Source organism: Galeopterus variegatus, unplaced genomic scaffold, assembly GCF_000696425.1.
Source record: "Galeopterus variegatus unplaced genomic scaffold, G_variegatus-3.0.2 Scaffold478, whole genome shotgun sequence".
In the NCBI taxonomy this organism is placed as follows: Eukaryota; Metazoa; Chordata; class Mammalia; order Dermoptera; family Cynocephalidae; genus Galeopterus; species Galeopterus variegatus.
This window is the reverse complement of record NW_007726589.1, coordinates 30,017-56,114: the sequence shown is the minus strand read 5'-3', so window position 1 is coordinate 56,114 and position 26,098 is coordinate 30,017. Positions and strand designations below refer to the sequence as shown.

Here is a 26,098-nt window from a genome sequence, read left to right as displayed (position 1 = left end):
GTTTTTTTTTTTTTTTTTTTTTTAGCTCCCACTTATGAGTGAGGACATGTGGTATTTCTCTTTCTATGCCCAGCTTATTTCACATAACATAATTTTCCCTAAGTTCATCCATGTATTTTTTAAAATTATTAGCATGTTCATCATTACAAATTGCAATCTTTCCCCATGCCCTTCACCCAATGTATCACTCCCCAGCTCCTCTTCCCCTCCTCCCCCATCCCTAGTATCCTTAGGTTTGTTCTCTCCTTCTGCTATGTATTTTTCAAAAAGTTTCCATATTCCTGAATCAAAACAACCCAGCTTCTACCATCAGCCCTACCTTAGGAAAAACCCTCTGATGCTGTAAGTTTCATCTAGCACTCCAGTCAGTTAATACACCCTTACATCACCCTTCTTCTTTGTTCTCATTAGCACTAATCAACCAAGCTCACCTCCACTGGTATGGCAGTGCCCTCGCCTGGACCTATCCTGTTATCTTACGCTTTATTACTTCACTGTCCATCATCGATAATGTCCCTAAAAGGGGTCCCTGATGAGACTGTAGACATTGAAATTCACCACGTTGTGATTCTTCTCCAAGAGTGCAGGCTTTGAGTGTCATCTGGGACGTGAGCAGAGGTACTCAATCTCAACAGCTCCACTGAAGCAAGTTACGAAGCAACCCACTCCGTCAGAACTGCTTTTCCCCAACTTCCTTTTATGTTCAAAATAAATTCTTGAATCTAGTCATCTAAATGGCAATAGGGGAAACTGTCTTTTAAGACCCACATAATTTCCACTGGTTAGCAAGATGAAGGCTAAACACAAATGGCATTTAGTTTGTCCCATCCAACAGATCTGAAACCAGAATTGTTCATTGGTTTTCCCCTAGGCTGGCTGGAGACAGATGTTTGCTACTGACCAGGCACCAATATGGTTGTTCTGTTCCCTAATTCAATTCTGTGGCTGTTCAAAGTTCCAAAAGAGAGAACTTGCCAGGTGGCCTCAAAACATAGCTGAAGGGGATTCCACTTGTATTCATAACACATCTTTATTTCCAGTCAGTAGTGAAAAAGAAACTAGAACCAACATGTCAACATGTCAGCTTAAACAGGTGGGTTTTGGAGTGGAAAGCATGTGTGTATGTGCATGCATGCAGCCTGTGCGTGTGTGTGTGCACACGTGTGTGTTGTGAGTGAAGGGCATTCAGTCTGGGAAAGGAGTCATTCTATCAAGGGGGTCACATACAGTCAAATAGGGAAAGATACTGTGGCTTCCACTCCTTAGAAACTTCAAGGCTCATTGGAAAGACTTTATCTCCATCTCTGGGGTCTGAACTTAATCTCCCCCAGTTCATATGCCAACATTGAACCATTCAAACAGTGAAGAACATTTGGTGCTTTCCCCATTATTGATACTGGGTTAGCGCTGATTTCCTTCCAGATAACTCTGACAATCTGTAAGAATAGCCCAGAAAGTCCCCAAGAGGGGCCTGGCAGCAGTCTACACCACCTGGCAAATTGTAGCTTTGAGAGTCAAGTTGCCACCTGCTGCCTTGCCTTCATATGGCACTCAGCCTGTGTAGGTTTTAGAAGCTGGGCAAGTGTTGAAAAGCCAACCTCAGTGGTCTTAAAAGTGTTTGCTAACAAAACTTAGGTTGCAAAAATAATTTTTAAAAAGAAAGAAAAATAAACAAAGATAGCAAAGAAGTAAAGGAGTATTTTATATTTTCTTCTATTACTCTTTTGTTTAAATCTCTTACAATGAGAATATATTCAAATAAGACTTTTATACTCTTTTAAAAAACACATTTTTAACATACATTTAAAAAATGGCTTGGCTAGTCCTCTTGGTAGACATTTTGGCCTTCTGTGAATCTTTCCAATTTGGGTTCTGGAGGTTTTTTTGGTCAGTGATGTGACCATTATTAGTCTCCTGAGCTCAATCTCCTTCACTCCATGAGTCAAAATTTCAGGGAAGAAAAGGCCCAAAATAACAATGATAGTCTGGGAGCAATGAACACACTTAGCTCCCCGATCTCAGTTTTTAAATACCATTCCCCACTAAAAGAAATCAAAACTCTAGAGAAATGGCTGATGCCAGGACTAGGGCAGGAAAAGTACATGAGGATCTTGGTATATTTTGTTGTGCCAAAAAAGAAGTGCTTAAAAATTATGGGGACACGTTAAAAGGACGTAAGAGTCCATTTGTAGTGACTTCCACTGAATAAACTGGAGTACTTTGGGCATTAGAATGAATAATGGCAGTCATGGGTTATAATCCAATTAACAAAAAAAAGAAGCCATGGGCCCATAATAAATAAATAGGAAGAAGGAAATACTCTTCCTTACAGTAGAATGCCAACCAACAAATGTAGAAGAAATAACAGAGTTACAAAATTACCATTTTGCAGCTGTCATGACAATAACTGATTCAGACGAGAATCACCAATATATGCTAGAAATATTGGGTAAAAGTTTGATGAAGATAAAATATTTACATAGGCTTATAATACCTCTGCATAAATTATTCATTAATTACAAAGGAGAAATAGCAATCTTATCGTGGAGAAACCTGGAAGACACCACCTTAACCAAATAATCTAAAATCATACCACCAATAAAATGGCAAGGTGATATCATGTGCCTTTTGTTTGATCTCAGAAGGATACAAGATCACTAATGTAGTATTTCTGCCAAAAATGCATAGTCTGAGTCTAATTATGAGGAAACACGAGCAAACCCACAAATCGAGGGACATTCTACCAGATAACTGGCCAGTACATTTCAAAAATATCAACGTCATAAAGTCAAAGAAAGACTGAGGAACTATTCCAGATAAAAGGTATATTAAGGGGCTGGCTGGTTAGCTCAGATGGTTAGAGCGTGGTATGATAACACCAAGGTCCAGGGTTCAATCTCTATACCAGCCCAGCCACCAAGGGGGGAAAAATGGTATATTAGTTTTCTGTTGCTTATAAGAGAATACTTGAAACTGGGTAATTTACACAGAAAAGAGGTTTATTTCTTACAGTTTTGGAGGCCAGGAAGTCCAAGGTGCAGGGGGCACATCTGGTGAGAACCTTCTCCTCAGCGGAGACTCCCTACAGATTTCCTTGGTGACACAGGGTATCACATGGCAAGGGCTGAGCAAGAGTGTGTGCTAATGTGCTTCTTCCTCTCCTTATAAAGCCCCCAGTCTACTCCCTGATAACCCATTAGACCATTAACCCATTCATGAAAGCATAGTCTTCACAAGCCCCCTCTTAAAGACCCCACCTTTCAAATACCATATTGGGGATTAAGCTCTGACATGAGCTTGGGGGACATTCAAACCATAGCAAAAGGAGTCTAAAGAGACATTACAACTTATTGTAATGCATGATCCTAAATTAGATCCTGGACTAGGACCCTAGATACAGTATTGTATCAACATTAAATTCCCTGACTTTGGTAAGTGTACTGTGTTTGCAAATGTCTTTGTTATTAAGAAATATACACTGAGGTATTTAGGAATAAATGTCTATCACTTATTCTCAAATGATTCAGAAAAAAATAACACATACGAATGCACATAAATACACACGTGGAGAGAGAAAGAATAATAAAGCAAATGAGGCAATACTCTAATAATTAGTAAATCTAGGTGAAGGGTATACAGAAGTTCCTCATGGTATTTTTGAAACTTTTCTCTAAGTTTCAAAATAAAGGTTAAAACTAAGAGGAAAATTTTCAAGAGCATTCTTTTCTAAATATCTCAGATTGTCCCCTTCAACTCCATTTCTACTCTACCACCCTTGTTCAAGCCCTTCATCAATTTTCTCCGATTCCTGTAACAACCTTCGAAGAGCCTCCTGCCTCCAGTCCTTTCCTACCCACAGTGCATTTTGTAAACTGCTGACATACTCCTCACATGCACACTCTCTGTATCACTTTCCTCCTAAAATCTAAACTTTTCTTCTGGGCAATCAAAGATCTCCAACTTGCCTCCTCATTCTTATCTTTCCCACTTTATTTATCCTTTAACTTGACAAATTTACTGACTGTTTGGTACGTGCTAGGAGATAAAGAATGAACAGGACAATCAGGATTATTTCCTCAAGGAGTTTATATTTTCTGGAGGAGACAAACACGAAACGTAAAGTAAATGAAGTTAACATAAATAAAACAATCTCAGACTGGGTTTGGAGCTATGAAGCAGATAAGTGAGCCATATGGGGAATAATAAAGGGACAGTGATACAGGCAAGGCCTTTCTAGTCAGGTAATCTTTAGGTTGAGTAGAGTTCAGGGTGGGAGGGAGGGAGAGAGGAATTGTCTCAGGCAGAGGGAAGAACTTGGAACAGTCTAGGAACTGAGAAGACCACTGTGTAGGTGGCATGGAGCTAGGGGAAGAGTGTGAAGACGAAGTCTAAGAGGTATTATGTGGTTATAAAGAATACATCCCGTCTTTGTTCCTGGTTCTTAGAACAGAGCTTTAAAAACCCTTGGGATTTCCAGAGTGATAGGAGAGTCTTTGTTATGTTAAAGAGGTATCTCCTGGTGGGCCCCTAGACAGCCTCAGGAAGGGGGCAAATCAGCAGAAGGACCAGCATGTGATTAGAGAGTTGGCACTTGAAGAGTAGAGGTGAACTGGAGATTGAGCTCAGTCATGCTGCAAGTGATTTAGTCAACTATGCCTACATAATGAAACCTTCATAAAAAACCTCTGGACACTGAGGCTCTGCAGAGCTTCCTGGTTGGTGAATACACTGATATGCGGGGAGGGTGATGCACCCTGACCCCGTGGGGGTAGGGCATGGAAGCTCTGCAGCCAGGACCCTTTCAGACTCCTCCACTTTGGCTGTTCCTGAGTTGCATCCTTTGTAATAAAACCAATAGTAAGTATAGCACTCTCTTGAGTTCTATGAGTTGTTCCACTGAACTATCAAACCTGAGGAGATTGTAGGAACCCCTGAATTTGTAACCGGTCAATCGGAAATAACAGGTAGCCTGTGTACCCCACTCATTCTGCAGCCCTTGAGGCTGGCATCTGAAGTGGGGTCGGTCATGCAGAGGACTGAGCCTTGCATTTGTGGGATCTGACATTAAATCTGGGTGGTTAGTGTCAGAATTGCATTGAAGCATACCAACTTGGGGTGGGAACAGAGAATTGGTATGCAAAAGCCTCGCCACACAGCGCCTTCCAGACCATAATAAGAGGTTGAATTTCATTTTAAATGCAATGTTAAGCCACTGAAAGATATTTTTTGCTAGAGAGTGGTTTTACTTTCAGTAAGTTTTCTCCGGCCACAGTATGGAGAGGAGCAAGCATTGAAGAAAGAAGACCAGAAATTACCATGGCTTGAACTATAGTGTGGCAGAGATGAGACTCATGCAGATCCAAGACATGATTCAGTGGCAGAACTGAAGGGACCGGCTAAAGGACTGATGAGGGATGATTTAAGAAATGGAGAAATCATAAATGACACCCAAATATCTAGTGGGGAAAACTAGGAGAGCGAGAAGGGAGTGTTACAACTTTGGTTTGGGGCACATTGAGTTTGAGAAGCCTACGAGACATCCAGAGAGACATGTCATGCAGGTATCTAGATCTGCAACACGCTACGTCAGTTTACTTCTTCAATCAGACTGACGCCACACAATGGGTTAGGAACGTTCCTCTCTCTCCACGTTTGCTGAAGTGTTTTCTCTACCTTCCCCTTCTTCTTTGCCTAGACAAATCCTTTCCACCTTTCAAAGTTCACCTCAAAACTCCCCTTCCACATTAGGTTTTCTCCAACCACTCTATCCTGTATTCATATTTCTGCAGCCCTAAGAGTCAGCATGAACCTTTTGAGCAACTGCACCCCACATAGTCTCGTAAGTCTTTGTTCATTGTACACAAGTCTAGCCAGCACTATCAGATCATAAGCACCTCAAGACAAGGGCCATTTCTTATACATCTCTGTGTTCCTCACAAGCATGCAGTGGTTATGCAGCTGTAAATTAAGAGGGAATTAACTAGCAGATTTATACAAAAAGCTATGGAAGATTCAATAGCAAGAAGATGAAAATAAACAACTCTTTCTGCCTTCTAAAACAGTTTTAAAAAGCAAGGCTAGAAATTCCATCTGGCATGTGAAACTCAATAAATTTTACCATAATTAAAAGTGTTGACTCAATGACTCCTGTAGATATTGTATCTTTGGAGCTTGATAAAGCATTGAAACAGCATCCCTGAAACATTCCTATCCTGAGAGCTCTGGCTGGCATTAGCAGGAACTGAGGCAGGATGATTGAAAAGCCTGAACTTTGATAAACAGGACCAATAATGAAAAGAGCTCAATATCTAATGAGGGGGAAGGGAAGAGGCAGCTAAAGGAAGGCCCCTCTATGTCTGTTAGCTCTAGCTTTGTTTAGCATCACTAATGACCAGGAACAAGGCTTACACATTTTGTTAACATTTTTGGTCGGTACTAAATTAGGAGGTATGGCAGACATGATTGAGGATAGAGAAATAACACAGATGGATCTAAAGAGGTTAGAAACACGAATAGAAATTATCACAATGAGATTTGATTTAGGAAAGATGCAAATGAAGGCAGCTTGGGAGAAAGCATCCAAAATGCAAAATAATCAGTGAGCAGGGAAACCTAGAAAGCAGCAACATGAGAGTGTCTGGCAGGATAGCAATGGAATAAAGAATAAGCAGTGGCAATGTGCTATCTCAGCCCAAGTGGTTGGTGGCAGGCACAGGAAGAAATAGCTTGTCAAGGAATTGCACTGCAACACAGTATCCTTCAACACCCATAAACATTTTTGGAGATGATGTGGGAAAATAAACAAACAAAAACAAGCTCAGACAATAGGCTTTAGTTTCTTCAGTTGTTAGAAAATGTATTAGACTCATGGCTTCTAAGGTTCCCCCAGCTCGAACCTTCTGTGGTTCTGGGAAAGGAAGAGATGAGCAGGGGAAGGGTGCATGGTTAAGGACGTTCACTGCCCACAGCACTTCTCATGAGCTTCTTTATGAAAAGTCGGCAGAATGAAACGTTTCCTGTCACAAGAAACTTTAAAAGAAATTTTCACTTGAAAATGTTTTTGAATAGATTCCAAATTGACAGGACTGCATGTGGAATTCAACTTAAACAAGTGTATCTTTCTTGCAATATAGATGTAGAGTTAAATAACATAAAATCTAGTAGTTCTTTGTTCACAAAAATACCCTTTACTCTACTCAATAGAACTTTAAATAAAAACTCTTCTTTAAAAGATTTATCAATATACAATGTAGTTGATTTTCCTGTCCCTTTACCAATTCCTTCTCCCCCACCCCCACAAAAAAAACTTTTTAAAGTGTACTTTTAAAGTGTGTATTTTTGGTTTACAAAAATTTAATTACCTTAAAATGCCTGGAAATGCATCCACTGTACAAAGCAGGTAAGCTCTGCATTGAAGAGTGTCCGCTCTATTTGGGGTCAGTGCTGTGAGAGACAGACCAGCCCTACTGGTACATCTGTCTATGAATCACTCTCTTTTCTCAGCCTGTCACATTTTTATTTCCTTGAGGTTCATTTCCTTGGTGGTTTCTTTCATCCTCCCTACTTTCACTGACCCAGATCCCCAACAAAAGAAGGAAGTGAGGCATCTTAGGGGTAAGGCATTTTATTCCTAAAAGGTATGTTTTTGTTGGTAGGAAGCATAATTGATACTGCCATGTAAGTGCAGAAAGAAAATGCATGTCTCACGCAGCAGCCTCAGGAGGTTTCTCTGCTCTCTCTCCCATCTCCACCTGCACAACTTCGTCCATCAGAGTATCCCTCAGGATGGATGGAGTTACAAAGTAGCATCGAACAAGAAATCACCGCCATCATAAGCAGAGGACAAGAGAAGTTGCTCAGAGACGACCAAGCTATTTTCTCTTTCCATTTGACTTCCAAATGTGTGAGGCGTAATGTGCAAATTGCCTTCCAAAATCACACCAGGAAGGCTTCTCAGGGCATCCCAATCAGGACCACTTCTGCTGCTGCCTGTTTACATAAGAGGAGGAAACCAACAATCTCCACCCACCCTGAAAAAAAGCAAACGTGCTTCTGACGTGCAGAAGAAAAGTTGTACATCTGAAGCTCAGTCTCATGGTTAGGAAAGGTAGTGTATTAGTCTGTTTCTGTTTCTGGAACTGGGTAATTTATAAAGAAAATGAAATTTATTGCTTACAGTTTCAGAGTCTGGGACATCCAAAGTCCAGGGAACACATCTGGTGAGCGGTTTCTTTGGTGGTGACTTCAGTGACGCATGATATCACATTGTGAAATGGCAGAGCAGAGAGACTAACCTCCTTATTCACTTTCCTTTTAAAGCCACCAGAACCACTCCCAGTATTCCAAGAATGGATCAATCCACTCACGAGGGTGCAAGCCTCACAATCCAATCACCTCTCCAAGGTCCCACCTTTCAACTACCATAGTAGGATTTCCCACCCTCTTAACGCTATCAAAGTGGAGACCAAGCCTCCAACACATTAAACTTTAGGGGGACAGAATTCAATCCATAATAGGTGGCATACACTAAAACAGGATCTCCGAAGGGAGAGTTAGAGCCTGCACAGAGAGCCACACAAGGTTCAGGATTCCTGAGCCTGCAGTCATGTTCTGGTGTTTTGTTCTCTGCTACCCAAATGTCACTACATACTGCTGCTAATGCCCCAAGTTGTACTTGAGGACTATGCCTCTTGTGCAAGTCTCCCTCCTTGATGTGCAAGCCCCACAGAGACCCAGCCTTGGGGGATGGTCTATGATCCTAAATCTGGCACAAAATCTCCAGGGTGTTATGACTGGGGTCTGAGGCTTCCTCGTGCCACTGAAATGCATGTTGCTATGTCACTCCCCTGCCTACTCCCTTGGGGTGCCTTCTCATGGCACTTAGAACAAGAACCAAACTCCTTGCTCTGCCTGACACAGCCCTGCACTGATGCCCCTCTCTGGCTCTTCTATGACCATCCTCCTCCATACTCACACAGACCAGCCACATGGCCATCTTTCTGTTTCCAGAACACACCACACTTGTTCCTGCCTGTGCTTTGGCTCCTCCTTCTGTCTTGACGTCTCAGTTCTAATGTCACCTCCTCAGCAAGGTCTTCTTTGACTGCACTCCCTAAAGAAGCCACCTCCCTGATATTCCACGTCATACTGCTGTGTTTCAATCCTTCACACCCTTCTCTCTCTGAATACATTTGTTTGTTCATTTGCTTATGCGTTCATGTGTTCTCTCTCCCACTGTAATATACACATTATGAGGACAGGGACCTTGTCTGTCTTGTTCTCCAGTGCCTGGAACAATGTGTAGCAAATGTATTTGCCGAATGGAAGGATAAATACCCTCTCTGATACTGGGAGAGGCCTTATAGCACAGCAGCAAGAGGGTGACCTCTCGAGTCAAGCCACCTGCATTTGAACCCCCTTCTATCATTTGAATCCATATGTCCTTGGGAGACATAGAAGTTACATAGCTTTTTTTCTTTCTGCTTTCTCACCTATCAAATGAAGAAAATAACAGTATTACCCTGTAGAATTATCAGATGACTATATGTATGTCATTAGCACTAAATAATTGCTTTGTTTTATTACTGTTGTTGTTGTAACTATTATATTCTTGCCAAAGTTCACGACACATGACTGTGTGAGTTACTTGACGTATTTACATGCAAAGTTTGGTCCATTTACAAATCACATTGTAACTTCCCTTTTCTGGTCCAACGCGAAAAGAGACTGGAAGTCATCATTTCCATCCTCACAGGAAAAAAGCTGAACAAACTGAAAATCAACAACTCTTCTTAGACCCATCAAAGAACTGAGGTTACAAGACAAACCAAAAACCAGAGAGACAAGTGATACAGAGAATCACAGCTTGCAGGAAGCAGAAGCCCCAGCTGGGGCCAGTATGGCTAGGAACACTTTAAACTGTAATCGATGAACTGCTGGAAGCTTAGTGTGGACAGGCTTTAGACTCAAGAATTCTGAGGGTGTCTAGTCCTAGAGGAGCCCAAAACTTTCATGAATTTTACCTCTTGGATCCTTGCCAAGTTCTTACTATAAAGAACCATTTTGAAATATGCCCAGAGCTCTCTGTTCCTCTTAACAAGGCCTGTCCTTGAGAGAAACTATTGTACCAGAGCCTAACCAATCTGGGGGAAAGAAAATACCCAGTTCAGGCACCCTAAAACACTGAGATCTAAACATTGACTGCTTCCCCTCTCTGTCCACCTTGTCATCACATCAGTAGAGCTCCTGTATAATTATAGGGGATTACAACTAAAAAAACTGAAAGCATTGGACCCTATTCAAGAAGTCTCTAGGAAAACCCAAAGACAATGGTGGAGACAAAAACAAGGACACTAGAGGAAATTTTAGCCTTTGACAGAGGTTTTAAATGTTTAAGTCCCAATTTTAAGAAGGTTGTTCTTAATGATCAGGATCTTGTTTGCAGCATCTAGCAAAAGCCCCACCAATCCTCAGAGATAACCATGGCATGACTTGTCCAGTTTGGCTAAAGGTATGACCATTCTGGTGGAGGAAGGGGGTGGTAGGGAGACCCTTTGAAACTATCTTTTAAAACCCAGAAGGACATCAAAGGGAAACTCAATCAATGACTGCATTAAGTCAGGGTTGTAGGTCACTATCCTACACTGGCAGATCATAGCACTTTTTTTTTTTTTTTACTTTCCCAGGTTGTTCTTCTCCTGGGGTTAAGAGGTCTAGATTGACTATATTCTTTCCCACTGACACGGTTATGCAGTTATGGAAGCCAGCCCCCTGCTGATCTTATAGACACCTTTCACCTAGGTCTAAGTGAAATCGTTATAAAACCTCAAACCTGCCGGCCCGGTGGCGCACTGCTACAGTACGCCGCTTGGGAAGCGCTGCGGCCCTCCCACCGAGGGTTCGGATCCCACATATAGACCGGCTGCTCACTGGCTGAGCGAGGAGCGGGGGCAATACCGAGGGTTGCGATCCCGTTGCCGGTCCCGGTCCGGTACGGGCTCGACACTGAGGGTTGTGATCCGTTGCCGGTCACGAAAAAGAAAAAAAAAAACAAAAAACCTCAAACCCATGAAGCACTGGAATTTCCGCTGGGAAATTATGAGAATCCTAATATCCCACTAGACAGAAAAGCTCCATGGAGGCAAGGACTGTGACTGTTTGCTCGTTGTTATACCCATTGTGCCTAGCTCAGGGCCTGCCACATAGTAGGTGCTCAATAAAATTTGTTGAATGAGTGAAAAAAATCCACCGCAAATGTGGGCTTTAAAGTATTCATAGTTTAAATCTGATGATTTCTAAAAATTCTTCTTAAAGCTACTCATTCATTTGTCATTTATTTAACAATCATCAAGTGTCTTCTATTAGATAGGCATGAAAATACAGAAATGAATGAGATGATGTGCTGATTCTTGAAAAAGAGGAAAGGGGGAACAATATTTACTGAGTACCACTAAGCTACACACTTTTTTATTCATTATTTCATCCTCCCTACAACTCCATGAGGTAAATATTACTATCCCCTCTATGCAGATAAAGGATCTGAGATTTGCACAAAGGTCTATATTTTAGCAAATGGCAGAGCCAAGGATATATTCCAGGACCTGGGTACTACCCTCTACAATGTACTTTCTCCCCAAAATAAGTTTAAAATCACAGTCTGATATTCTGTTATGTGATGTTTTACTAAGGAAACTTAGGTTTTCAAAAATTGAGTTATAAACAAATTGTTTCGTTGGGAAAAGAAAAATCAGAGTTTTAGACTTTCACTTACAAGTTACTTACCTTGGAAAAAATTCCAGAAATAGAGGTGTTTTGTAACTATATGAGTGTGTACTTAGAGGCTAGAAATAATAAACTGCTTGGACAAAATAAATGAAAATTATCGAGTTAAGTGCTGAATGGCATCTAAGACCTAAGTCAATGAGTTTCTAAGTTGTAATAAAGCAAAACACTGAAATAAGGTGGTTGAAGTCAAAATAAAGTTCAGCAGGGCTCATGTTGCCAACGGTGAATATGGACTCAAGAAGCTGCCAACTACTCTTTTGTGCACAATAGCTTATTTTCTAGGGTCCTGGTACTAACTTGTGACTGTGTTTCAATTATAATAAGTATATATCCACACTATCAAGTGTGTTCCCTGTTGAGCTATTGTGTTGCATTCTATTTGCTTTATGAAAGCTCAAACTGTATGAGGGAAACCTAAAATAGGAAAATGAATTCTCAGCCATAAGAGCACTTAGAGAAATGCTCAGGGTCAGGCTGTCTTGTAGGGATGGGAGGTCCATTGTGGAGGCAACTCAGCCACACAAGTTGCATGTCCAAGGGTCACATTGAACCTCCTCAGTCACTTGTTTCCATGGACCCTACAGCAGTTTTAGGAATCATCATTCTTTCCCAATGGGTGAAAATACATGTGGACTGGAATGATCTGCACTCATACATGGGCACAAAATTTGAAAACAGGTTATTCCCACCCATGCTGCCTGGATCAGGTGAGGAACTGGGAAAAAAGAGATCCGTGATCAAAACAAAATTCCAGCAGCTCAGAAAGTTCCCAGAGTGGTGGGGAATGGTCTCAGACTGGAATAGTCCTAAAGGATATGGCCCAATCTTAGTGCAGTGAGAACACTCTCTTACATTTTCATAGCTCCCTGCAATTCTCAATGACTTCATAATGACCCTGGCAATAAAGTCGCATTCTTATTTTTACAGATGAAGAAACTGGAAGTGAGGAATTGATTCATAGCTAGCAACCATCAGAGTAAAATCTCTTAGATTTCCGACTCCTGACTGAATAGTCTTCCCACCATGACCCTGTAGGGCAACCCTGGGAATATGCTTGTAAGAGCAATGGCTTTGGAATCAGGATGACCTACATTTGCCTATCCAGGATGTAGCACTTTTTAGCTATAGAATTTCGGCAAGTTCGGGCCGGCCTGGTGGCACACTGATACAGTGCGCCGCTTGGGAGCGCAGCGGCGCTCCCGCTGAGGGTTCGGATCCCACATACAGACCGGCCGCTCATTGGCTGAGCGAGGTGAGGGCGCAACACCGAGGGTTGCGATCCCGTTGCCGGTCCCGGTCTAGTACGGGCGCGACACTGAGGGTTGCGATCCGCTGCCAGTCACGAAAAAAGACAAAAAGGAAAAAAAAAAAAAAAAGAATTTCGGCAAGTTCTTTAACCTCATTAAGCCTCAGTTTCCTCATCTGTAAAATGGGGGCACACACAACATCTAGCTCACAGGGTTATTGTGAGAATCTGATGGGACATCCTTATAGATGCTCAGCACACAACTCAGCCTCTGGTTAGAGCTGGAAAATGCTGAGGGTTTTATGGTATGTTTATAGCATGGACTCTGACAGAGAAGTCTCCTTTCTCTTGGGGTACAAAATCCCCAGGGGACATCTTACTGTATCTAAGGCTACAAGGAAATAAAAACTTGGGACACACTGTCAGTGCCTGGGGACTGAGCACTGAGCCTAGGATGAGGATGGAGGGGTGTCTGCCCATCTTTCCTCTCCTCTCACACTGCCATCTACACTGGGTCCCCAAGGCAGAGAGGCCCTCCATCCCCACCTGGAAAGCCATGGAGTTAGCAACAGCCAGAAATATCCTCAGAGGCAGCTTGGCCTTGTAGGACCTGTGGCTCCACAAGCGATGGGCACCAGCTGTCACACCCAGAGCAGTCAGGAGGAAGCAGAAGAAGGCTGCAAGACACAAGCAGGGAGAATGTCAACAATTGTCCCCAAGCTTTTGAACATCCCCCATCCTTTTTTCTCTCCACATAGGAACCCACATGAAATAGCATCAGGGGAGGAATCTGCAATGTGATAAACTGATAACTTGAGAAGATGCAGCCTTTTTATTGATTTGTAGCTTCCCAGTACCAGGCAGAAGCAGGCAGAACCTTCTTCAGGAAACTTTGACCTTTGAATATCATTTTTTTTTCTACATCAAACAAATCTTTCATTTGCTGATGTTTCTTGCCAGTCTTGACTCAAAGTCACAACCACGTCAGTGCGCATTTGCAGTCTGGTCTCACACATGTGCTCTCGGTGGAGCTGAGGTGGATCTCTACATTTCCTCTTAATTGGCACCCACGCCTGGGTGAGTGTTATGTGAAGAGCATATTTCTAAGTGGCAGTGCCCATTTTCATGGTTCCATTGGCCTTGGTTTGAAGGAAATTAGGCCAGTCTTAAGAGCAATGAAGTCTGGCTCAGGGCCGGTAAGAATGAGGATAAACCCGGCAGCAGAAAGAGCTGAGATGTGTCTTCTAGAGATCCTCACTTCTATCACCACGACGACCTGAGCTGTGAAGATGGCCAGGCGGGGAATTCTTAAAAAGCCACCTAAACTGGAGCCTGTTAGCTGCCACATACTTAATATATTATCTCTAATCCTCACAATGGGTGATGGGTATAATTGTTCTCTACTTGGGGAACAGGAGCTCTGAGAGGTTGATTGGTAAATCCTGTGTATAAATCCAAGTTGACCTATTTCCCAGGCCTCTGCCCAGAGGCCCCATGTGGCCCCCCAATGGTGGTGGTTTGCTCTTTGACTGGAGGCTTGGGAGAGGTTATAAGTGCATGGTGGAAAGCGGACACACAGGCACCCAAAAATGTTGATTCTTGAGATTATTACAACTACTGTAGTGGCTTTAAAGCAACGCCCCCCCCCCCCAGTGCTAAATGTTTTCTTTGGATTATCTTATTAAACACATAAAACAACCCTATGCATATTATAAGCCCCATTTTGCAAATGAGAAAAAAAAGTCTTAAAGAAGTTAACTAATTTCTCTCTGTCACAAAACTAGGAAGTGTCCTTACTAAGAGCCAAACCCAAGTCTGTCTGAGCCAAGACCCGAGTTCCTGCCCACTATACTCTTTGTCTCTGGGATACATCAAGTAAGTTTTATCTTCACTTCACACCCCTTAATACTGGATCCCAATCTAAATTTGAAAGTTAGCTGCTTCCTATTTGGGGAAAGAGCCCTAAACCAGGCTATAGGAAGGTGGGCTCTACACAGTTGCGTCTAGCACATACAGGACCCTCCCTAAACAATTGGGGAAGAACAAGAGTTCAGCTGCAAGGACATCCCCAGAGCAGCTGTGAAGGGTCCCCAGGCCAGGGTGAGTACTTAGGGAACCCACTGAAGCACTTCTCTGCAAGAATTACTAGGGAAACTTTGGTATTAATATACTTATTTTAATGGGAACACAATATTATATCTTCCAAAAGTTAAGTGATGGATCTTGATCTCAATGTATAATTACATGGTTCTAAAAACAAGATTTACTCTTAGCTCTAAGACTGAGTCCCTGAATACATAGAGTTTTCATGAAATTGACAAATCATTCCTTACTTGAAAGGTTAAAAGCCAAAAGCGAACAACAATCTGCCCACTAATCATAGAAAGTAGCAGTAAATAAAAAGTTCCAAGCTGGCCATCTCTACTAGTGATTTTTTTCAACTGTCTCCACAGGTGATTTGGGGGGGGGTTTGTTTTTTGTTTTCTGTTTTTGGTGGCTGGCTGATACCGGATTCCACCCCGTGACCTTGGTGTTGTTATGCTGTGCTCTAACCAGCTGAGAAACCGGCCAGCCCCCACAGGTGATCCTGATGCACAGCCAGGGCTTGGAAACCCCTGCCCTGTAAGGCACGCCCTCTCTTGGAGACCATGCGGTCCCTGCCTCGCAATTTACAAAGAAACCGAGATGCAGAGAGCGTTGCAACCTACCACTAGACGATGACCCTCCGCGGGGCCCCTGGCACCCGGGGGGACCTCGGTAAATGCTAAGTGACTCCGGATCAGGAGACAAGGCCGCCCTTTCACGTGAACTTCGGTCCTGTTGGCACTCCCCCCGCCGCCGGCTCCCTCTGATGCTGCAAGCGGCCCCCCAGGCGCTCCGCGGCGCAGCAAGGCAGTAGACACCTGAGCGCCGCGCCGGGCTGGGCGGTGTGTGCGCGGGGAGCTGTCGCCCAACACGGGAGTGGGATCCTGGGGACAGGGCAACACCTCGGGGAAGGAGGGAACATGGAAGAAGACGCTGTGCTTTGATGTCTGCTTTTCCAGCCGGCTCAAGTGTTCTGAAAGTCAATTCTGGGCTCTAGCCATTAAATGACCATTTGTCCTCTCCTCCCCAGATTCTGAAGACAGATGGGGAAAGGCCCACAAACCCAGAGATACACACATGCGTGCGAGGCTACTTCAGAAAGTTCGTGGAAAAACAGAATTAAAGGATAATATGAATCTTTCTACAAACTTTTTGAAGTACCCTGGTATATACACATACCTGTATATGCTCAGTAATAGAGCATCATGGCCCTGGGATTGAATCCCTGCTTATACGTGTGGCAATTTCTCTAAAGCTGGGTTTCTTCATCTATAAAGGCGGAAAATGGGACCTGCCCCTTGGGTATGTTGTAAAGATGAAAAGAGGTAGTGCCTGCAGAATTCCAGCCCTGCCTGGCAAGCAGGGCGCAGGCGTGACTGTCTCTGGTATGAAGCCACCCGCTGCCTCTGGGAAACATCCCCTTCCCCAGAACCCCTCTGAAGACACCCCAGGCATTTCATCACTCTAAACTGGTGGATGTGGGAGTGGTTTGGCCTCCCTGCTCTGCCCCTGCCTACATTTGGCAATATCTTCAGCCATAATTGGTTGCCATAAACCAAAACTTGAAGGGTGCTACTGGCATCTAGTGGGTAGAGGCCAGGTATGCTGCTAAGCATCCTACAATGCCCAGAAGCTCCTTCCAACAAAGAATTATTCAGCTTAAAATGTAACTAATGCCAAGGTCATCCTGCTCTAATATCTCAGGAAAGCTCTCCTTGAAACCATCCCCTGGGCTGGCCAGTTAGCTCACTCCGTTACAGCACAGCCTTATAACACCAAAGCCATGGGTTCAGATCCCCCTACAGGTCAGTCACCAAAAACAAACTATCCCTTGTTAGTTTCCCCCGCCAAGACCGCACCTGTCCTTGCTTCTTACCGCTCTGGGTTCATGGGGAGCTGTAGGTGTAGGAGTAATTTATTTCTGATATTTTTAAATAAGCTGAAAACAAAGGACCTGAGTGAAAGATCAATTGTATTTTAGGTAATTGATTCTCATGCTTTAATGTGCCACCCCCAGAGATTCTGGTTCAGTAGGTCTAGGGAGCAGCCATCAATCTGTGTTTCTAACAAGCTTGCAGGTGCTGCTGTTGGCCCAGGGTCCCAGAGTCGTTGGCTAACCATCCCATCTGACCAGCCTGATAAGGCGCTGCCAGTGACACAGCAAGGCCCTGTACGTCCACTCACCTCGTGGACTGGTGCTACAAAGAACTTCAATCAGACCTTACATCAAGGTTTGAGGCTCTGGGGTAATTTCCCCCTAGGTACTATCTAAACAATTCTCTCAAAATGAGAACATTTTCACAGGGTCTTGGAAACTGCAGGCTGAGAAGCAGAGGGTTTCTTTCTACTATTCAAACCTAAATTCTTTTATCCTACAATGACGAACAGCCTCTTTGTCATGCACCTTGTTCCACTAAGCCCCCTTCTACTGTGCTGCACTTGAGCTGCAGGGATATGTCCTCTCACCCCACAGCATGGATCTTTAAGCAACTGCCCACGTCTAGGAACATCCGATAGAAAGGGAATGGAACGAGAGAGAGAGGATGTATCTCATGCATTTTACACGTGGTGCCTATTGTCCTCAAGCGTTCTTCCTGCCTTCTGTTAGGTCCATTTAGACTGCTCTAACGTCCTGGGCAACCGCTACTTTTTCTGGACGATTTACAGCTTGTAGGACAATGAGCATGGGAGTCATAGCAGATCACCAAGAAACAACATTATAGCATATCTTGTTACTACTCTGCTACTGCACCACACTGTCTGTAATTCAAACAAAAAAGGCAAGAATTCGGGTCTCACCAGCGCCTCATTCAGTACACAGACACATGGCTCACTTCAAACAGGCACCCCTCTTAGATGCCCAGTTGCCCCTGTGTTTTCCAGTGTGGCAATCCTCACAATGTAATTAAATAAAAAATTATCAATCTGATGTCATCTTCTCTTACCAAAACCTAATCTCCAGGAGGGCCAAGATCATGTCTAAATTTCCATATATTCTCACCTGGTACCTGTGCAACTAACACAGCTAGAGAAAGATAACCATGTGAACTAGTCTCACTTTAAAAACGGGACCGCTAACCTCAACTGGGCTCTACTATTTTCCTTGTCCACACGTGGTCCCTCTCTCTTAGACATCTCTCTCATACTTGCTCCTGTCACCTCACCCCAACATCTCTCTTCCCCCCTCATCTGATAACTTTGCTTCTGGTTTCACTGAGAATATCAGAGCTTCCTCAGGCTCCACCGTGCCACCCCCTTCAGCAGCTGAGCCTGGGTACGCTGCGATCTCTCTGTGGCCGCTTATGGCCTTCCACAGGTCGAGGGCCTTTAAGTCTGGCCCTCCTTGCACATCTCAGCCACTCACACACTTCCTACTCATACACGGCTCAGCAAGTCCCCACCCCCAATGTTGCCCTGGCCTGCACCCACACAGTTATTTCTCTCATGTTAAAAAGCTCCACTTCCCCACGTAGATCCTATTCCATTTCCCTGCTCCCCTTTACAGAACTTATTGAATGGATTGTTTCTGATCACTGATTATAGTTCTTCTCTTCCCATCCCTGCCCTTTTGTCCATCTACCCTCATCCCTGCCCCCAATCAAAACTGCTCTGATCCAGGCCCAGACAAGACAGCTGTGGTCCCTTTACTCGTGGGCCATCTCTAGATGAACACTGAACCAATCATGACCTGGTGATGGGACTGTGAAGGAGCCACAGGTGCTACGGGAGCACCTGGAAGATGAGCTCGTGAAGGAGGAACCAGCATTCCAGGAACAGCACCCAGAGTCTAGACTAGGAACTGGGAGGCCCTTGACAAGTTTCTCATCTGTTCTGGGCTTCAATTTCCTTGTTAATAAAAAACAAGAGTGTCCCCAAACCATTCTGCAGTCTGGTGCTGGGCTACCTGTATCAGAATTACTTGAGGACCTTTAAAATATATATGCATATTCTAGAACTTTCTACCAACAAGACAGGGATTCATACCTCTGGTTCATGCCTTGGTGTGGGAAAACAAGGTCTCATTAAAGAAAAAACATTCCTTGATAGGAAAGAGAGTTTGTTAAACAAAGTTAAGAACTCTTAGCTGTCAGAGGATGGTGTCGACAGCATGTAAAACACGTTGACCAAACTGCATGGTTGGGGGAAGGGAGGGGAACAGCTGTTTTCTTTTGTTTTTAAGAAAAGTCAAAGACTGACACTGTTCTGCTTCCAGTCCACTTTTGAAAATGTTTGGCAACTAGTGGGAGTGGCCACACAAGTACAAGAAGAGCCGTCTCTGAAGCTGCCAATTGCTAAACATTTTACCAGAAAAGCAGAAAAACAAAACATAAATCAAAATTATCATTTTGCTGTTTTTTCAATCTACCAATATTTGTTTGGTATAACGACACCACAAGACCAAAGCAAGCCCTTGAGAGAAAACTGCTCAGCAGCAGAAACTCGTTTAGACGGGAACCCTTCCACTGTCCCCCTGTGGTGTCCTGCTCGCTCTGTGCCTTCTTACCTCCTTCTTCAAAGCCTCTTCCACTCCCTCAAAAAACACAAAGCTTCCCTTGGTGGGGTTGGGGGGTTGGGCGGGGGTGCAGAGAAGATCATTTATTGGGCATGGGAACCAGAGCGCCCTGGAACAGCTCGTGGAGAAAGCTGGCTCCTTTTGCAGAGAAGTGAGGGGACTCAGGTAATTTGGAATTGCTCTCTGCCATTTCCTACCTGGGCAGATAAATGAGAAACTAATATCAAAAATGTTGGTCCCTCTGAAGGAAGACAAAAATTAAAAATAGCACCCAAGTCAGTCAATTTTGGGGAAGTGGGAAAAAAAGAATTTCTGCCCTCATTGTCTGAATTATGTGGGTAGTTAGGGGTCTTTGTCACCTTTTCTTTCTTTTCCTAATAAGCAATTTCTCTAGTGGAATAAAGACAGCGAAGATCTTCCCAATAAAGATCGGGAAGCCCAGGAGCCCGAGGTTTAAGGCAGGTGTTGGCAGGCACCTTAGCAGCAAGGGCTGAGCGCTGAGCCTGGGAGGGGCACCCTGGGGGAAAGTGCTAAGGAGGGAAGCCCAAGGCATCACTGTTGCTTTTATGTCTGAGCCAAAAGGGCTGGAAATGAAAGTAAAAAGTCAGGGAAAGCTTCCTGAGGGGTGCTGCTTTCTCTCTGTCCCCATTTCTCCTCAAGGATCACCTCATTCTCTCCCTCTTTTCTAACCAGAGAAAGGCCCTCATCTCGGTGCTAAGAGTGAACACAGTGGATTCTAACTGAGCCTTCCTCATCTGGCAACCACAGCCCAAGGGCAGAAATGAAAAACTGTTTGGCAGTGACATGGACTTGCTGCCCACCCCACCCCATTACAAAACACATTCTTTTCAAGGTTTTTACCACAATGTTTCTGACTTAAATAGGAAAAAAAAAAAAAAGATAAATTTAATAACACAGTGTTCTTTCAAGATACCAAGAAACCCCCTTCAGTTCTCTGATGACTGACTGCATCATCAAGGCGGCCCAACCTAGTTCAAGAACCCCAGTTTCTTGAGGTCCCTTCACACATTTTTATTCCTACCAAGTCTCTTTAAGTTGCTGTGAATAACCCAAGGCAGACTTTTTTTTTCTTTGTAGCACAATTCACTCAGTTCTGGTGCATAAAATGCAACCTAATTTTAATAAGTTGCCTTAGCAAAATATGATTATTCGCTCACTCATTCCTTAGCAAACCTGTACAAGCCCCTTCCCTGTGCCAGGTTTCCTCCCAGGTACAGAGGACAGAATGGGCGACGTCCCTCTCAGGAGGCTCACTACTAACAGACTTCTTAAACTAGCAGCCCTCAGGCCACAACCAGCTCACAGATTTTTAAAAAGCAGATCCAACAATTAAAAATAGGGGATTTCAAATTCAAAAATCTCTTTTATGGCTTCTCCAAAAAATGGAAAGATCTGGCAACATCGGGCCACCTCGCTTTCCTGCATGGCAATTTTCTACCGGAACCAAATACCCCTTCCCTTTAGCCAGCTCCACACAATCACACCCCTTCACCCCACACATAAATCTCTTTTATGGCTTCTCCAAAAAATGGAAAGATCTGGCAACATCGGGCCACCTCGCTTTTCTGCATGGCAATTTTCTACCGGAACCAAATACCCCTTCCCTTTAGCCAGCTCCACACAATCACACCCCTTCACCCCACACATATGTGTGCACTCAGGATCAACCCTCTTCCTTTATTACTTGCCTGGACCCTGCTCTGGGGCATGCCCAAGGCAAACTTACCCACTAGGCACAGTAGGCACAGTGCCAAAAGCCCACCATACATTTTTTCAGAAAGAAAAATAAGTAACTATAATAAAAATTGTAGGGAAAATATAAGAAAATGGTCAGGGCTGCCTCGGATGTTCGGAATCTTGCTGAGCATGTGATGTAAATATGTAACTGTGCACGTGCACCCAGGTGTTCCTTGGCTATTATCTGTGGATGTGCATGGGCACCCAGGTGGTCCTGGGTGGTCTGACTCACACCCAGGTATCCTGGGTTATCAGACTTGAGTATAAAGGACGAATGGCTTTGATCCGCAGTGTACCCCCAGCCATGCCCTGGGGGGGCCACTACTGCTGCTGGATGCTGTTGCTGCCACTGACCCCAGGACCCTCCAGGAGGCCACCACCACCGCTGCCGCTGCTGCTGCTGCTGCGGACGTTGAGGACTGAGCTCATGTCATCTGCCAATGGCTCCTGGGATCTTTCCCAGTTACCTACCTTGTGGACCTGCATGTGAGGGGTCTGGTGACCCAGCCTGGTATATGAGGCCAGGCATTTGAGAGATCTGGTGACACAGCCTGGCATATGAGAGGTCTGTGACCCAGTCCGTACAAGAGGTTTGAAGGGTCTGTGGGCCCTAGCCCGGCAATACAACAATATATAACCTAGATTATAGTTGTTTTTATAGCAATACAGTTGTAAAATAAGATTTTTAATATATTTTCATGGAGGAAGGGGCCCAGGGCAAAAGTCATAATGCAACCCTGAGTATAACTGAATTACACCCCTCCTTACTTGGAAAATTGGGAATTAAAAGGGAAAGAAGTAAGCTTTTATCCTGTCTTTTTAGAAGGAACTATATACAATCCATTCCAGTTGATGAGGGGAAACCCTTCAGAAGAGTGCCAGCTAATAAATGTAGAAATCACCCTACAGCAATCCCCAGCTGTGCCTGATGCCACGTGCACGGTGCCCACGCTCCCTGCAGGACCCAGGCACTCGCTTTCCCAACTGCTGGGACTGTTGATCCTACAGGTTCACAGCTGAGTCTCTCCCCAGGTGCTGTCCTGCCTCAGAGAAATGAAGCTGCTCAGCCCAAGGTGCACCCCCTCTCTGGGGGCAGCCCACAACCAACACTTAGTTGGTAGAGGGTACAAGACCTTGTCTTCTGCCTCAATTTGGCAAAAGGACCGTCCAGTTCCATAGCTGCCTGTAACACAGGCTGAGGCCTCTGCCGTAACTGCACCGCAGTTCAGCTTCTCTCTCTGCCCTATCCTGCTTCCCTCTTCTCTCACAGATGTTACCAAGCACAATCCCTGATAAACCTGCACACAAATCTGCATGTCAGAATCTGCTTCCCAGAAATCCAAACTAAGACCCTGATAAATGGGTTCAGGAAGAATCATCAATGGATGCTGTCATGGGTTGAATTTTGTACCCCCCCCAATTCATATGTTAATGTCTTAACCCCCGGTGCCCCCAGAATATGATCTTATTTGTTTAATAGTGTCTTTACAGAGGTATTCAAGTTAAAATGAGCTCACCTGGTGAGGAAGGGGGACTTGTCTAATATGATTGGTGTCCTTATAAAAAGGGGAAATTTGAACACAGACATGCGTGAAGGGAAAACAATGTGAAGAGACACAGGGAAGACGATGGCCACCTATAAACCAAGGAGAGAGGCCTGGAACAGATCCTCCCGTCACAGCCCTTGGATGGAACCAACCCTGCCAACGTCTTGATTTAGGACTTCTAGGCTCCAGAACTGTGAGAATAAATTTCTGTTAATCCACCCAGTCTGTGGTACTGTTATGGCAGCCCTAGCAAACTAATAACATAGATGCTAAATCATTAGTCAAGAGGATTGTTGGGAAGCAGGATATTCCCATGGTGTCAAAGCCTCCCTTCCCCACCCTCCAGACTACTTACTGAAAAGGGGAAAACAGAACTTTACAGTGGAGGAATCTGGCAGCCACCCCTTAACCCAGAGATGAGACTTGGCATCAGTGACAGCAGAACAACCTGACATCAGGCCCTTTCTGAAGCCATGAATACAAAGCAGATAGCATCACCCTTGAGGGATTCTTGCCAGATACGCTGAACTATAAACACACCTCTAGACCTAACTCCCAGTTTACAGAAAATAGAGGAAAAATAGAAATAATCAGGCAGTCCAAAATGTGGGACATTGTACAGAAAACTGAACTGGTCTCCTCAAAAAGTCAATGTCTAAGGTAAGGGTCTATTCTAAGGCCAATCAGAACAAACAACAATCAAGTGCGATGTGATAACCTTGACTGAATCCTGATTTTAAAAAAAAGATCAATTATAAAAGATATTTTAAAAACATTGGAGAAATTTAAATGTGAACTGGATATTAGATTGTTGTTATGACAGTGTTCTTATGTTTAGGGGACCCATGTGGAATTATTTAGGGGCAAAGGCCCATAACATCTGCAAATTACTTCCAAAAAACTGAGCATAAAAGTTATAGAGAGATAAAGCAAATATGGTAAACTGTCAATAATGACTGCTTCTAGTGGTAGATGTGTAGGTGTTCACTGTATTAGTCTTTAAAATTCTGTGTGTTTGAAAATGGGCATAAAAGAGTTTGGGGAAAACAAGTGCCCCTGCAGGCTGATACACTGCATTTCATCTCCTTTCGCATCACACAGTAACACCAACCAGACAAGCTTCAGAATCAGAACACAGGGGGCCAGCACAAGACAGCACAGGTTAAGCCTTGCTTTGTACAGGCTTCCGATACTGAAAATGATGAAAGTCAAACATACTTCCCCTTCCTGCCCACAAATAAGTAGGCCCTAAAGTAAGTGGGAAAGACAGGGACAGAGAGGAAAAGAAATAATGTAAAAAGATACACATGTGGCTGGCTATGTTTAGCTCTTCTCTAATCCTTTCTGAGTCTCAGTTTCCTTTTCTGTATAATGGGGAGAACAAAAGAAGTCAGGAAGTATTGTTCTTAGGATTAAAGATGAGGACTAAGTGCCTGACACTTCTGACTAATTCCACGTGGAGAGGTGATAAACGTCCGTGTGCTGCGGCTGTGCGGGTGAGCAGTGGGGTGCCCGGGTAAGATGAGGACTAAGTGCCTGACACTTCTGACTAATTCCACGTGGAGAGGTGATAAACGTCCATGTGCTGCGGCCGTGCGGGTGAGCAGTGGGGTGCCCGGGGCAGCAGGAGAAGAACCCGGCTGGGCTGAGCAAACTATACATGTCATTTTTACCCTAACGAGGATGGTAAAAGGTAACTAAGAAGCAATTTAAAAAAAAAAAAAAGCAATTTTCATTCTCTCTCATGCAAAGAAAACAGTGAACTCATTTTGTTTACACTTGACTGTGCACTTGAATACCAATAGGATGATAATCAGGAAGAATTCAAGAGGGGTTTCCTGAAAGCAAATACAACAAAAAAGAACGACCAAGTCAGAACAGCTCCAGAATAAGGAGCCCAGAATTTTCCTGTAATCTATGTCAAGACCTAAGATTATTTTATTGCTTTAAAAATAACTTCCCTGAACTTTAGACATCTTTCCTTCTCACATGACATATCGATGATGTTAGGCTTTCCTCAGGGCTGAAGGGGCTCAAGGCCAAAGGCTTTTGATGTTTAGAATAAAACCTTAAGTGTGAACTCAGTGTAAATGCCAAGAAAGCTACCACTCTGTCAGTACTGCCAACACTTTTTTTTTATTTAATCATAACTGATTACACATATTTTTGGGGTTCAACGTTGATGTATGTTGATCAAATCAATATTATTAGCATAGACATTACAAATCGTACTTATTCTTTATGTCCCTTATCCAACCTCTCCCCATCCCCCTCTCCTTCCCTGCTCCCACTTCTGATAACCCTAGATTTCTTCTCTCCTTCTGTAAAAGTAACGGTTACTCTGTTGATTTGTTGCCTAGATGGTCTGTCCAGTGCTGAGAGAGGTGTGATCAGGTCCCCCACTATCATCGTAGAGCAGATGCTTCTCCTGTCACTCTGGAATGGGCTTTGTGGAGAGAGACGTCCTCTTCTTTGGTCTCCACTGGTGACTCTCCTTGTGTCAATGCACTTGAGTGGCTGGCGGGCCATCTGCATGGTGGTTATGGTGTCTAGCCACTTTTGTGGCAGCCGTGGCTACTGTGGTGGCTGTGGTGGGCAACCCACATGGAAGTGTTTTTGGCATGCTCCTTGCCTGGTTGTGGGAGGAGGGGTCGGTCCCTGGCTCCATCTGTTTTCACATTTTAAGATGTTGTTGAGGAGCAGTTGGGTGGGAGGGAAAGAGGGGAGGGGGAAGGAAATAGGGTGGGAGAAGGAGGAAGGAGAGGGGGCATGGTTGAGGCCTGTGGCACCCCTCTCATTCATGCAGGGGAGACCAGTGGTGGCTTGTTCGTTGCTGGGCTGAATGCAGACATCAGGGGGGTGTGGGTGAAGCCCTTGGCCCCCACATTGCCCCCACTCAAGAGCCCAGGGCACTTCCTATGGCAGCTCGGTGGTCATCACTGGGCTGGTTGCGGGTGTTGGGATGCATGACTGAGGCCCCCAGCCCTCCCACCTCCCTGGCTTGTGGGCCCGGGGGGCTTCCGGTCCTTCTAGGTTTTACAGGTGTTCTTTGGTGAAGCAAGACCTTTACTAGTTAATATCAAACTTTGTCTCTGGTCTGTGGGTATTTTGTTTTTTCTTTCAGTTCTGTGTTGGATTATTCACTGTTCCCACTACTTAAACTCT

The 26,098-nt window shown here is 44.2% G+C and overlaps 1 protein-coding gene across 1 annotated transcript in view; it reads right to left on the bottom strand.

The window, feature by feature from the left end:
• The window catches only part of SCD5 (stearoyl-CoA desaturase 5), a gene marked incomplete at its 5' end in the record, with an annotated part of 61,427 nt that extends 47,713 nt beyond the window's left edge, over positions 1–13,714 (bottom strand). Inside the window, one exon of the mRNA XM_008569219.1 lies at positions 13,577–13,714. Within this exon, the coding sequence (XP_008567441.1) occupies positions 13,577–13,714 (138 nt within the window). The remainder of the gene's footprint in view (positions 1–13,576) is intronic.
• Between the last annotated feature and the right edge of the window lie 12,384 nt (positions 13,715–26,098).